The sequence below is a fragment of the Meriones unguiculatus genome, chromosome 9 (genome assembly GCF_030254825.1).
Source record: "Meriones unguiculatus strain TT.TT164.6M chromosome 9, Bangor_MerUng_6.1, whole genome shotgun sequence".
Taxonomy (NCBI): Eukaryota; Metazoa; Chordata; class Mammalia; order Rodentia; family Muridae; genus Meriones; species Meriones unguiculatus.
Genome location: NC_083357.1, coordinates 33,218,969 through 33,233,869, shown reverse-complemented (window position 1 = coordinate 33,233,869; position 14,901 = coordinate 33,218,969). Strand labels below are relative to the sequence as shown.

Here is a 14,901-nt window from a genome sequence, read left to right as displayed (position 1 = left end):
TCAACAATATGGCAGCAGAGTTCTTCAGTTCTTTCCCCTGGATGGAAGCTGACTTCAGTGCATCCCAGAGCCCCATTTCCAGTGACAGAACTATGGAAAGACTTGACAATGGCTGGGGCAGAAGAATACTCTCTTATAAAATATTCACTGTAAGCCAACAGCACACACATAGAAGCATAGGCCACTATAGGCAGGATGTATAGTTCAGCAGCAGAAATTCTATGGCTACTTAACCTGTGAAATCCCTGGTCAAATCCCAGCATCAAACCAAAACAATGTTTAGAAAGTTTCAAAACACAGGCAAGACATTGCTATTTCGGTAGTCTTGAAACATAATCAAGGAAAATGAGAGCATGCGAAGATTTCACGAAGATGAATTATGTACACTTAAGGCAGAATGAAATGCTGTATTTGATCACATTCTAAGTATGATGTATTTCTACTAGTACACTGTACCACTGTAAGTATGATGTATTTCTACTAGTACACTGTATCACTGTACCAAGAGATGTAAGCGGCCACACAAATGAGAAATCCAGGTTCACTCATCTCTAACGTCCTACACATTCTGAAGCTGACATTCCTAAGGACACAGGTTATTTTCTCTCATTGGTGAGTTCCAGGCTAGACAGCACACGCTGCTTTGGGCAATTTTCAGGGAAGTGATTAATGAAAAGCCTATTCTTGAAGAGCACACCTCATGCAAGCAGTTCTGTTCCAGACTCTCGTCTTGCTCCAGCCTGTGGGGTCTTTTTGGCACTTGTTCTTTAGTCTGCTTGGTCGATTCGGGCTTCTCAGTCCCATAGTGGCCTATAGCACCTGGTAGGCTCATTTTCTCACTGTTTCCCATGTATTAACTAGCACTGTTCAAGTGACTTAGACCACACAGAGTCTGCTGGAGGTCTGCCCTCCGTCCTCTCTGCTGGCAGGACTACTCCTCAGGCTCAGCCTCTCCCAAGTATCCTTACATCGGTTCAAGTAGTCCTAGAACTCAGCTGTAAGAGGGGCTGGAGGGGTGTGTGCTTTGTGATGGTTAGGTGAGTTCACAGAAGCTGAGTTAACAAAGCATATGCAGGCTTTTTGTTTGTTTTTGTCTTTTGAAGTGGCTATTTTGGGCTACAATGGCAGGAGAACCTGATGATCCTCAGGCCACCTACAGCAGGGCTACTGTCTCACACAGGTCTTTCAGGCACAGTGGCAGCCTCCCACTCGCTCTGATGGTGATGCACCCTTTGCCCCGCCCCATGTCTCCCCAGCCTCCCAGGGTGGCACCCAGCGTTCCAGAACAGGACCCGGCAGAGAAAGCAGGAGCTTTCCTACAGCAGCTATGGGGTAAAGGGAGCCTTCATCTGGACCCACGTCAAGTTTTCCCACCGTGGCGCAGGTGGGCCCTGCGCCTCCAGGACCTGGTAGGCGCACGGACGAGGGTTCTTCCAACCCCTCACCCCACTCTGCCGCACAGCACCCTCCTGGGGAGCGTACCCACCCCTTAGTCCGCGTGTCCCTTTAATGCGCGCGCTCGTCAAGGTTCTCACGTCCCTCCCCACCCGCCGCCGTCGAGCCTCGATTTCCCCCCTTTCCCTTCTCCCTCGCCCGCCGTTGGCCCGGCCGGCCGGGCCCGGGACTCAGCTGTCACTTTACTTTTGCGCGCGCACGTCATTGCCCCCCCGCGCGGGCACGCGCCGGCGGGGGCGGGGCGAAAGCGCGGCGCAGGCCCGCGGGCGCGGCACCGCGAGGCCGACGTGGGGCTCGCGCTTTCTCCGGCTCTAGGGGCGGGCAGGGCGGGCGCGCGCTTGGGAGGGGGCGCGCGCGGACGGCCGGGCGGCGGCGGCGGCGGCGGCTCGCGGAGGCGGCGGCTTCACTCCGGGACTCGGCGTCGGAGCCGCGGCTGGAGCGCGGGCGGCGCCGCGAGGTGAGTGGGCGCGGGCGGGCGGGCGTGGCCGCGGCCCGAGCCTCGGCGTAGGGCGCGCGGAGACCCCACGCGGCGAGGGGCAGCCGGGCGAGATCCCCGCCCCCGCCGCGGCCTCGGCTCGGGCGCGCGCCCGCGGCCCCGCAGGCCTCCCCGGCCCTGCGCGTGCCCGCTGGGGCCCGCGCGCCCCTCCCCCTCCCTCAGAGTGTGGCCCTCCTCTGCCCTCAAGGACCCCTCCCCTCCCCTCCCGCGCCCACCGCAGCCGGGAACTAAGTCTCTGCAAAGTCCAGGATGGATGTCGCGGTGCAAAGTGCCCGGCTGTCCCGAGCTCTTCCCCAATTGCATAATTGCCGCACGAGGTGTCTGTGCGGGCGAGGGCCGGCTCGGGAGTACCGGCTGGCTGTGTGTGTGTGCGAGATGCCCCGGGTGGGGGCGTCACATTGGTCTTTTGTAATGCCTGGTGCTTGGCACAGTTTGGCTCCGAAAGCGGTCTTCCTCTGGCTTCTCTGCAGCCCCCACTGGCCTGATTGGAAACTGGATTTCCCCCTGTCCTCCCCCCCCCCTCAAGCTCCTAATGTTTTGATCCATTTACCCTTTTCCAATTCTAATGAACGTAAAGCCTGGCTTTTTGTGGCTCTTTTCCCAGGACTGACCAGAAATGCCCCATCCATCTTCCCTAAAGGAAATTAAGGCCGCATTAGAGAGACATCATCACCCTGGGTTCCGTGGCTCTTGGACCCATTTGCTGGTTTCCAAGACTTCTCCACAGACCTGTATTGTGTAATTTTGAGGGTCTACTCAAGTATTTCCATTTTAAAGTACAGAACAATGTGCTAGGACTTACCTCTGATTACCTTACTATTCAGAAAGATTTTTTTTTTTTTTTTTTTTTTTTTTTTTAAAGCCCGTGTTCGTTTTAAACCCGTGAATTTTGAAAAGCATGCTCTGGAAATGTGATAATCGAGTCTGAATCTTAGGAATCTAAATATTTGTCTTTACTCAGGCAGTTGGGATGCTCACGGGCGCTTTGCAGTTTCGTATGCGGGCGAAGATGAAGATGGAGTGTTTTCATATGTCATACCTTGAGCTCTTTCCCCGAGGGCACAGCACACTTCCCCCAGTCAGGTGTTCCACTGTTATTTTCAGAATAAATATCTTTTCAGTCATTTGAAAAGCTGGATAGCGCTACATGTTCAGCATATAATATATTTCACATTTGGAAAACTTTAGAAATCCCAAGAAGAAAAACTACAAGATGCTGATGACACGTTCACATTTTCCAGTTTTAGCAGCTCAAATGAATACTTGCTTTTCCAATTTTTTTAAAAAATCATGATATTTGATGATTTGAATAGTAATGTGGACATAACTATTCTTGGTTTCATCAGTGGGATTTGCAGCCAGATCCTTTTGTTTGTATGGAACAGGTGAATTTTACTCTTAATGCTTTGGTAATTTCCAGAGTATAATCACAACGCAGAGTACATAGTGAATAAAGCTTAGAAAATTAGTGTGTTTAAATTTTCAAATGTAAATTTTTTTTTAGGAAAATCCACCGTTTTATTTTACGTTTTGTTAGGAATTGAGTTTTACTTTGAAGTAATGATAACACTTTAGGTGCCTTCAGATCTTGGAAACTGTCTTGGAGGATATATTTGTGTTCAGAGCCCTGGAATTTAGCTTCCTTCTATTTAGGGAATTAGTTCTTTAGAAATTAATTTTAAAATGCCAGTAATGATGATATGTAAAAGTTTTAATTTAGGGACCTGTTCATTTATACGTTAGAGAGACAAGACACCAATTTTTATACCTGCAGTTTACTAAAATGATCTATAGAGTGTTATCTATCATAAAAATTAATTGTGCCTGACTGTACAAGCAGTACAGTCCTATATTTTTTTGTCCTATATTTTTTTCTGTAATTGAGGATTTAGAAAACACTCAGCAAAAATTCTCTTAATTCCTGACATTTGAAGATGAGATATAAGTCCTTTATTTGTAATTGATTTTCTAATGCTTATCGGTGGTCTCACGTAGATTTGTCATTTGTAGATAAAGCTTTGCATCAAATAAGGAATCTTAAATCAATAGTAAAAATAATTGTTGAACTGTAAATCTATGCTTCTGTTTAGGAACTTACATGCATTCTGGGGCAGTGTTCTGGATTGAACTCAGGCCATCACGTATATATATGGCAGGTTCTCTGCCACTGAGCCCCTCCCCCCAGCCCTTCAGAGGTATCGTTAGTAGTTTAATCTTCTCTTTTTCTGTAGTAGTTTAGGAAATTTCAGTCTCAGATTATGGCACATTACATCATTGAGCAATCTATTCAGTAATTACATAGTTGGCACATTATTAGGTGTATGTGAATGTACCTAAAGAATACTGAAACTAGAGTGCAGTCTCATGACTAACTCAGTACTCAGAAGTCAGAACTGCAGCCTCCGTGTCAGCTAACTATTTTCTGTGACTCTTTTGTTTGCCCTGTGATGAATTGCCTCAGGTTTAGGATATGCAAAATAATTTCTCACTGCTTTTACATCTCTTAAAGTTTTGCCAGTAGTATCTTGCCCCAAGAGCTTCTAACCCTAAGAATGCTTCTGTTTCTGTATACACCTGCTCTGTCTAGCTTGCTATCATGTACATACAAGGCTTTTAAACTTTTGGTATATTTTAACTCAAGTAATCAAGCTGAAAAAGAATACAAATATTAAATCCAATAATAAGAACATTAAAGTCAAGGAAAAATGGAAGAAAACCTAAGAAATATGCTTAGACTTTTAGACATGAAACATATTGACATAAAATTTCAGTATTCTATTAAGTGACTTTATTGCTCATAAAAGTTGTCTGTAGTCACAGAGAATGATGCTCTCCATTTACAGAAAAGGTAGGAGAGCAGTCCTGATTTCTTGGGACTGCTTGAGAGCTGTTTGGACAGACTTACTGTTTGTTTGTTTGTCATGAACAAAGGAACTGTTAGGGCTGAGGGTGGGGTGTGTTTGTGGTGTCACCCTGGCTTTGAACAAGCTCTGGGTTATGCTGGTGATGATGAGAACTGCCCAGAGTTACTGGGTCATGCCTTTGGACTATGTAGTAACAGTAATAAGTTGTGTTTTAAGTGAGGTGTCTATTTTTGTATGCACTAATGCTTATTCTTGACCATATCAGGGATGGTTTTATTTCAAAGTTTTAATTTAAGAATAACCAAAAGAGTGTTTTTTCAAGAGGAATTTGGATAAAATCTCTCTCTCTTTCTCTGACTCTTTCTCCTCCCTCGTGTGTGTGTGTGTTACGCTGTTGATAGTCATAGGCAGTCTCAATTTTCAGAGTCATATCTGCGCTGTAGCTATATGATACCCAAAGTGATTACTCATGGCTCAAGGCCCTGTAGAGTCTGGCCATGAGTTTGTCAGTTCAGTTCTAGGTTTGTCAGCTTGTTAGGTCATACAGGATGTGATACTAAGGATCAAACTGGGGCTGATTATGATGGAATGAGATTGGAGAAGGGCTATCCTTTTCGCTTAGTGCATTTTTGTGTCTGCTATCTAGGTTATAACGGCTACCTAGGTATCAAGGTACTGAGGAAATTGAGTTGGTAATCAGAGCTGCTCCAGGAGCATGAACTCAGAGAAGAGTGAGTTTCAGACCTCGAGGGATATTTCCTCCAGACTGGGAAAAATGAATCTTCTGTGTCTCAGTGGTTTCTGCCTCTTGTGCAGCGTGGTTGCTTTTTGGCTCTGGGTCAGTGTCCACACCCTCCTAAGCTTCAGTTCTATTTAGAATCACATGGCCTCTGGTCTGTTATCACAAAGGTTACTTAAAACAATTTCCCAGCTTAGAGGATTTTAACCTTGGCTCAGCTTGGAGGATGTATTGATTGGATGTCAGCATGGCAGTGCCCCCATTTCTTAGCCCTGTGCCTTTTTGTGCCACCAGTTAGGACACTTTGTAGGTCTCTTTATCTGTGCAGAGACTTTTCCTAGCTGAGCACAAAGCGCATAGCCCAGTGCCTTTAAAAATTAGGCTCTCAAGCCTGTTCTTTCTTTCTTTTTAAAATATTTTTTTGTCTTACTTTCTTTGTTTGGTGTTTGTTTGCATGCATGTCTGCACAGCACATTTGTGCCAGGTGCCCAGGGAGGCCAGAGAGGCTGTTACATCCTCCCACTGGAGCTGCAAGTACAGTCCTTCGTGAGCCACCATGTGGGTCCTGGAAGAGCAGCTGGTGCTCTTAACTCCTGAGCCATCTCTTCAGCTCTTTCTGGTTTACCTTATAGGTTTGAAAAATAATTCACCTCATAAAATTAACTGCCTCCGTTTTTGTAAATGCTGGAGCTCAAACTCTGCTGAACAGATATTCTGCCCAAGCTACACCTCCAGCCCCAAGTCTCCCATCTTCCAATGTATAGCTTAGCCCAATTGCTTGCCTACCATGACTAGACCCTAGGTTCAGTCTTCAGCAGTATTGCATGAAGCAGAACAGCTCTGAGGCTTTTCTAGCATGACCACCACTTAATTTAAGGACATTATTACTAGTCAAAAGAAACTTTCTGCCCATCAGGAGTCACTTGCCTGGATGCTGTCTCTGTGTTCCCATGGGTTTACCTATCTGGACATTTCTCACAAATGAGCTTGTGCAGTCTGTGGTCCTTGTGGTTGGTTTAAGATTCAAGGTATTTCTGCTGAAGCATGCAGGTGCCAGACTTCATTTCTTTCTGTGGCCGATGTGTATTGCCATGGATGCACCACACTTTCCCCATCAATTAGAGAACATTTGAATTGTTCCCACTTTTTGCCTTGTGAATGATATTGCTACCAACATTTGTGTCTAAATTTTATATGAATTTGTATAAGTTTTGGCAACCCCTGGAGATATTTGCTCAAAAAATGGGCAGTTCTCACTTTTACACCTAATCATATGTCTTTTGTTTCTTAGGGTCATTTCCCCTCCATTTTGGATGTACCTTGTTGTATTCTGTCCCACAGAAGCATCAATGACGTTTCACTCTTTAATCCAGGACCTAAGATGTCCACTGAGGCGCAAAGAGTTGACGACAGTCCAAGCACTAGTGGAGGGAGTTCTGATGGAGATCAACGGGAGAGCGTCCAACAAGAACCTGAACGAGAGCAAGTTCAGCCCAAGAAAAAGGAGGGGAAGATATCCAGCAAGACAGCTGCCAAACTGTCAACCAGTGCCAAAAGGTACCCAGCTACTGTCAGCATTGAGTTTGCTATCCAGTGCTACCTTAAACTCATATTTTCCCTTGTATATAGTCATTTTTTAGACTGAAAGTCATAGAGTTTATATTTTTCCCTCTTTAATATGATGTACTTTTAAATGTGTTTTTTAATTGTGAAAAACTCTTAAAAGCCAATTTAAAATCGTGCCATATTATAAAATCTCTGCTTGTAGTGTATTGATATATTTATATCTTGTTAGGAAAACATGGCCAGGACATTATAAAAATATAATTTGATTTATGGTGACTTGATCGTAAATACAGTTTTCTGTTCAGTAACACAGAGTAGGCATTGAGGGCTGGGAGTGGGGAGATCATTCAGTGAGCAACATGCTTACGGCTAAGTTTGGATTAGTACCACCCATAAAAACTGGGCATGGTGGTGTATACCTGTAACCCAGCACTCTGAGCAGGTGTGTGTGAGTGTGTGTGTGTCTCTATGTTTCTGTGTATGTCTGTGTGTGTTGGACACAGGTGGGTCATTGTAGCTCACTGGCCCTCAAGTCTTGTCCAAACAAGGAGCTGCAGGTTTACTGAAGAGATCCTGTCTTAACAACAATATAATTAAACCAGGATGAATAGGGAGTGATTACCTGTGTTGACAATCTGGCTTACACATATATACACTCTCACTTACACATTCCCATCTCTTTCTCTTTTACACATATACACACAACCATGCACACAAACACACCTCTATTGAAATAATTATTAAGTGATAATTTAGTCTCTAACGCTTCCTGTTGGTAAAATCAGAAATGGTAGTATTAATGCATCTTGATTTCGTTACATTAGGTGGGGGTTTGCACTTGATTCAGGTTTCCTCTTTCCCTGGAGAAGAGATAGATCTGGAAAGGAGGTGCTTGGATGATTCTCTATTGCTTCTTCAACCTCTTATGGTGATTGGCATGTCAGTGGGCTAAGAGGGAATCTGCTTTGATAGCATTACATTATAGTCTGGTGCTTGGAAGATAATTTGAAAGGCAGATTACATTCAGTGGACTCATACTTCCCTATGGTTTTATGATCTTTAGTGCCTTTAAAAAATAAAAATAGCAAATAGGAAGTGTGACTAGCAAAAGTGTATAGGTGTTAATTTAACTTTCTTCTCACTACATGGAACGTCAGGTGAAGAGACTCTGAATGATGGCTTTGTGAGCTATTGGATGATAAGAATTGGGGAACTCCTTTCCTAAAAACCAAAGACTGTGTGTGTCTTTCTAACTTAGTTCTATCCACAGGCCTGGGGTGAACCTTTGCAGGCTCTCTGCTGAGAGTAATGGTGACTGGTCAGCAAGCCATTCAAACCAGTTAGATGCAGGGTGTCCACCCTTTTGCTATCGTGCTGTGATATTGTGATCTACAAGTGTTTGGGCTGCAGTCATAGATGTCCCAGGTGCATACAGCCTGTGTACTCCTGCCTGAATGGTCACTTTTTCCTTCCAGGATCTCTGACCACTGTTGAGGGAATTCTGTAAAGTCAGATAGACAAACCAGATATTCTATAAAGTCAGCTCCAGGTATTCCCTAGTTTAAACTCATGCTAGGGTGGGAAAATGCTTCTTTCTTTTTGCTGTTATATGCCACATCCAGAGGGCCTTCGCACTGTGATCTCTCCCCTCCTGAGGCATAATGCACAGTGACCTGCCCCTGCTGACTGGGCCGGGGCAGGGTGGGTCAGAAAGGTCAGGAGTGCAGATTTACCACCTTTAGTAGGTGGATGGGTAAGGCTGTTCAAGTCTAGATCCTCTGCTCTCTCACTCGAACACAGCTTGGAGTGTCTTGTCACACTTCCCTCTCATTTGAGGGTGGGGGTGGGGGCGTGACACAGGATCAGACTGAAGCTGAGGCTGCCTAGAAACTTAGTGTAAGGTGTGGGCTGGCACTGAGCCTGAGACCCTCCTGCCCCAGTGTCCCAAGTGCTGGTGTTACAGGTATTGCTCATGCCCAGCTGACAGTGCCTTCCTCAGAGAGCTGTTGTGAGTTTGGAATGTCATAAGGGTTTTGCTTACAGTCAGCTATAGAAAATGGGTACTGTCAGTTAGACTCTATGCCAGTTGCTGTCTGTGAGGATATTTTTCTGTTCCGTTTGGTGTGAATGTTGACACAGTGAAGCTGCTGTTAACCTCAAGGACTAGCGTTGTTTCACCAGGGCTGCTCAGATGCATAATTAGTCCATTTTGTAGTAACTCAGGTAAAGTGCTTTTCACTGAGGGGCTCAATTACTAAGTGAATTATAATGCTAGGATTGTAGGATTAATAATTACTGTAATAAATCTACTATAATTGTAGAATTAATGTGTTTTAGAAGTGTTTCCTTAAAATATCTCATTTTTGAGGTATGGCAAAACTGTGCTCTAGAGAGTTAAGAACTGAGGCAGCAGCATGAACTTCTCTGTTATTTTGTAGAGTTAAGAGGAAAGGTATATCCGTGCTGCATTCTCCTTTGAGAGCAGTTTTATTTTAAAGCCTGGCGTGTTCCTAGCACAGTTGCTTCTCCTGAAGTGCCTATATTGCTCTATGATATTTGCAAATATGTGGTTGGACAGTTATATGATATCTAAAGTGACAAATATGTACAATTTTGATTAAATTACTAGTCAGTTCCATAAAACATCTATTTGGAGGTCCTCATTGAATTGACTCTTTCACATTCATATTTCGATAAATGTGAATTTTAAATCATATTTATTTCAAATTAGTTTTCCTCAGAGCTGACATTGTAATGTTCTTGGACTTTCAGTGTAGTGCCATTCTATGAGGAGTATTTGATTTTTCAACTTCATGTTTTTATTAGGCTGAAAGCAGAATTTCAGTATGTTCCGGTGTGGTCTTTTGTTCTGTGATGGGTTCATCAAAGTTTGCTTGTAATGACTGTTTTGTTTTCTCTTGAAGTGTGTGTTCTAAAGCTTTCTGTGTTTTGGCAGACATTCTGCAGTTGATGCACACACTTAACTGATGATGTGTCTCAAGAGTCACTGGTCTCTTAAAATGACAGGTGGTGATACTCAGAATTAATTTCTAGATTTATGTGCAATTTCTAGATTTATGTGGTAGTTTTTGAGACTGTTTTCTTATTAAAATACAGACTAAAATTAGTGTGATGCTTTCTTGAGAATAAGCTGTCTGGGAAGGATATGTTCAGTTGGTTAGGAGTGCTGATGTGTCCTAAGGCGTACAGCCAATGGGGGAATGCAGAAAGTCTAGATGTGAGGGCTGGGAAGATGGCTCAGCTGAGAGACTCTTGCTCTCCATTCCCAGCACACATACCAGGCTGCTCACAACCCCCTGTAACCCCAGCTTCAGGGGTTCTGCCATCTTCATTTGGCCACCTTGGGAGTCTGCATGCAATTTACATGGACATACACAGAAATTAAAAAAAAAAAAAAAAGGAGCCAGGTGCTGTGGAGCTCCTGTAATCCTAGCACCCAGGGAGGCAGAGGCAGGTGTATCTCTGGTCTACAGAGCAAGCCCAGGACAGCCAAGAACACAGAGAAGCCCGGTCTCAAAAACCAACCAACCAACCAACAAACAAACAAAAGCAAATGAGGAGAGAGGTGGATGGATCTCTGTGAGTTCAAGGGCAGTTAGGGCCACACAGTGAGACTGTCTTTTAAAAAAGTAGGAGGAAGAAGAGGAAGAAAAGAAAGATCTTGCATGATCAAAGGTTTTAGCTGCCCAGGCTCCTCTTCCTTGACTTCATTCCCACATGTCCTTGCTGTGCTCAGCCCTAGGTGAGTGAGTTTACTTTCTTTAACCCAAGATTTGTATGTGTTGTACATGTGTGCTGCTTTGTTTTGCTCAAGTGTGTTCATAGACCTCTTCATCCTGTCTAATTTTGGTTCCTCAGTTGAGACTGAATGAATGATGATTGCGAAACAGTCCCTCCCCATATTGTTTTTTTTTTAAGCAAACAGTAGCCTCAAAGATTAAGAATGTGCTAGGATGATGCACTCCTGGAACACAACACATGTTAGGACAGGTAAACAGGCAAACAGGTATCTTTGCTTCTGACCCTCTAGGGAAGTGTGTGCACTTATGAACTTGTGTATCACAGATTCTTGGATTGTTTCACATTGGATGTTGGGAATTGTAAATATGGTCAGTTGTCTTGTTGGTTTATGGTAAAACAGTTGTCTGTTAAAAAGTCATCTTTTAATTTGCCTTAGAAGATAATTGTCTCCGTCTTTCTTCTTGCTTGTGTGGAATAACCAACCTTTGTTTCCTTATCCTGTAAATGAGCAAGATGAAGCAGTGACAGAGAATTCTGTGTGATATGTTTAATTCGCTCTAAGATTATCATGTGAAAGGTACATTTTAGGAGTGAAGTATTGATACTTTTTCATTTTTCCTCACCTCAGGCACAGTACTTGCTGTCTTCCTTACTCCATATTCAAGACAGAGAAATTTAATGCGTACCACAACTACAGTTTTTAGAGATAGAATTGGATTGCTGTCATTTAATACAGCAGGACACCTTACAATCATTTAAATAGTCATTCTTTGTATAATCCTTTTGGTCAATAGAAACAGCCATTCTTAGGTAACAGTAGCTCAAACTATATTCTAATGTATTGGCTAATTGCTTAGAATAATTGAATTTATCAGGAAATTACTTTTTGAAGTGAATAAGATATGAAACCATGATGGCTGGGAGAAAAGTTTGGGTCCTTTTGGGGAAGGACAAAAAATTATGATTTGTCAAAATCTTTTTTAAAAAATTTTAAAATTGGTTATTTGAAAACCCCAGTAAAGTTCTTTTTAGTTAAAAATAGTTCTTTTCGGTTAAAAATAGTTTTCAGCTCAATCTTAGCTGTTTAGAGTGTGAGTTCAAGGTCAGCTGGGCTGCATATCTACACTTTCTTTCTCAGAAAAAGTTTGTTGTTGTTTTTTTGTTTTTTGTTTGTGTTCAAATTTGTTCAAAGGATGTTCTTTGGATGGTCCTTGTATCCCTTTTCTAATTTTAAAAACAGTATATAAAAGTCACTTGTGGGCTGGAAAGATGGCTCAGAGCTGAAGAGCATGAAGAGAATCTGAGTTCAGTTCCCATTACCTACATGAAACAGCTTACAACTGTAACTTCAGCTGCAAGGGATCAGATGCCACCATTTCTGTAGATGCCTTCACACATGCGCATGGACGTACACAAATATACATAATTAAAAACAAAATAAATATTATAATAAAAGGCAGTCATCTCTCAAAACAAATCAAAACACTGTTTGTTTGTTTGTTTGTGGGGAACAATAATTTTTTTGGCTATCCCTCTTTCCCAGATAGTGCCAACAGTTTTTGTTTTGTTTTTAGATTTACTTGTTTGTTTGTTTTTCCAGATAAGGTTTCTCTATGCAGCTCTGGCTATCCTGGAACTCTCTGTAAACCAGACTGGCCTTGAACTCAGAGATCTACCTGTTCTTTGGAGCACTGGGATTAAAGTTGTGTGCCACACCCCCTGGCTAGATTTATTTGTATTTTATGTGTATGGGCAATTTCCCTGCATGTTTGTCAGTACACCACATGCTTGCCTAGTGTTAGAGGGGTTCAAAGAGGCCATTAGATCCTCTGGACTGTAGTTACAGACATGTGAGCTATCATGTGGTTGCTGATCCTGGAGTCCTCTGGAAGACCAGCTAGTGCTCTTAACCTCTGAGCTGTCTCTCTAGTCTTAGTCCTGACAGGTTTTGAAGAAAACTTGTAGATGTCTCTCTTTGGTTTTAACTCTTCTAATGTCTTTTTTGTTGTTGTTGTTCGTTTTATTTTGTGTTTTATGTAACTCTAAACATGCTTATATTTATTTGTTAAATTAGCAAATAATATCTTCTGACACCTTGCTCTGAAAGATTAGGATTTAATTAATTTATCTAGTCTTTATTCCCTTCTTTATTTTATTATTATTATTATTATTATTATTATTATAGATCTTGCCTTGGGTTTATTTGTAAAAAGAGCATAGGACACTGGTCATCTGTAAGCAGTGTGTAGGTGGGTGTGTAGGTTGGCAGCTCAGTCTCCATGTGGGTTCTGAGTAAGGGGAGCAGGGGCTGCCTCTGTCATGAACAAGGTTACCTACTCTTTGATCACTTGCTCCTGGTGATGCAGCCTTGCCAGACCACAGAGGAAGAGGATCCAGGCAGTCCTGATGATACTTGATTAGCTATGGGCAGATGGCAATAGTAGAGAACTCCCCCTTTCAGTGGACTAGGGGAAGGGGATAGGGGGAAAAAAAGGGAGGGTGGGACTGGGAGGAGTTGAGGGAGGGCGCTTCAATTGGGATATATAATGGATAAATTGTGAAAAATTAAAATTAAAATATAAAAAGAAAAATGGAGATTTTCATTGTGCGATTTATTTCCTACTTTCTTACATTAACCTGTAGTGGTTTTTTTGTTTGTTTTTGTTGTTGTTGTTTTGTGTGTGTTTAATTTATTTTTACTTCCTGGGTTTAAGTTTTGCTTTCTCTGGGGAGACCAGAATAGGGCATCGGATTCCCTGAGACTGGAGCAACAGATGTTGTGAGCCGCCGTGTTGGGTGTTAGGGACCAAGGTCCTCTGCAAGAGAAGTGAGAGCTCTTATCAGCAGAGGCGGCTCCCCAGCCCTCTGTGCTGGGATTTATTAGCTGTAATTAACTTTACATCTTCAAGGGTCAGCATTTGTAATCTTCTATGTATTGCCAACCAGTTGTACAGCTGTGGATGGTCAACACCAGGCCGAACACTGTATAAAAGTTAGATTTCCTGCAAGCCCACTGTGATTCCAAAGCTACATGTTAAGTCAGAGCATTTAGACAAAAAGATCAATCCCATCACGTAACATGCTGTTTCATTAAAAATAGATTGCACTTAAGTTTTCTTCTTGATTTATGATTTTCTTATGTGAGTTTCTCTTCTTTTGGGGATTTTAAATTCTCTCTCTCTCTTTTTGAATCATTTATTCATTTTTATTTTTGGTGGTACTGGGATTCAAACCCAAGGCCTTAGATTTTCTGGGCAAATGCTGTACCACAAAGCTACCCCCATCATTTTGGAAACTTTATTATATTCTTACACATTCTAAAGCTTTCTTTGCCAATTACAACCTGTGCTGTTTACACCCTTCAGGCTCATTTCCTTTGTAGTTTATTCTTTTGCAGTTTTGTATTCTACTTTTCTGAATGGAGGATGTGAGTCTGAGTGTTCAGCTTGCCATAGTTAGCCTGGACTTGCCCATTTCATTTTGAAAGTCTATTTTATGCTTCTTCTTAGGCCTTTGATTCTTGTTTTTTCACTTTTGAGTCATACTAATTCATACGCAAATGTAATTACAGAGTGTTAAAGATAAAGAGATCATTGAGTTTGTTTTTCTTATAGAACAGGAAACTGAGGCACACAGAGCATGTATGAGCTGTGTCTCTGTTTGTGGACACAGGTAGTGGCCTAAGGTAGAATTAAAATGAAAGGTGTTTTTTTTTTAAACTTATCAGTCTGGATCTCTGTCATAACACCTCAACCCTGTGTCTTGTGGATTAGAGACATGAACACTGTGTTGATATTGCTGTTTCTTTAGCAAGTTAGTAGCAGTCCTGTGGGAGGAATCATGTTTATTCTACTTGTTGGCTTAAAATATATAAAGAAAGAAGGCTGGCAAGATGGCTCAGCAGATAAAACATGGGCCACTGAGCCTAAAACCCAAGTTTGAACTCTGGAACTCACAGGGTGGAAGGAGAAAACCTACTCTGCCAGGTTGTCCCTGACATGTGTGTGTTTGTGTGTGTG

At 42.6% G+C, this 14,901-nt stretch overlaps 1 protein-coding gene across 2 annotated transcripts in view; it reads left to right on the top strand.

Annotated features, from left to right (window-relative positions):
- The first annotated feature begins 1,261 nt into the window (after nucleotides 1-1,261).
- The window catches only part of LOC110552133 (ubiquitin-conjugating enzyme E2 E2), a 287,185-nt gene continuing 273,545 nt past the window's right edge, over nucleotides 1,262-14,901 (top strand). Inside the window, exons 1-2 of one of the 2 annotated variants that reach the window (XM_021643217.2) lie at nucleotides 1,262-1,409; nucleotides 6,928-7,111. In XM_021643217.2, the coding sequence (XP_021498892.1) occupies nucleotides 6,936-7,111 (176 nt within the window). In that variant the 5' untranslated portion in view covers nucleotides 1,262-1,409; nucleotides 6,928-6,935. Of the gene's footprint in view, nucleotides 1,410-1,786; nucleotides 1,913-6,927; nucleotides 7,112-14,901 lie in introns of those variants that run through there. The other variant, XM_021643218.2, reaches the window with a different exon arrangement.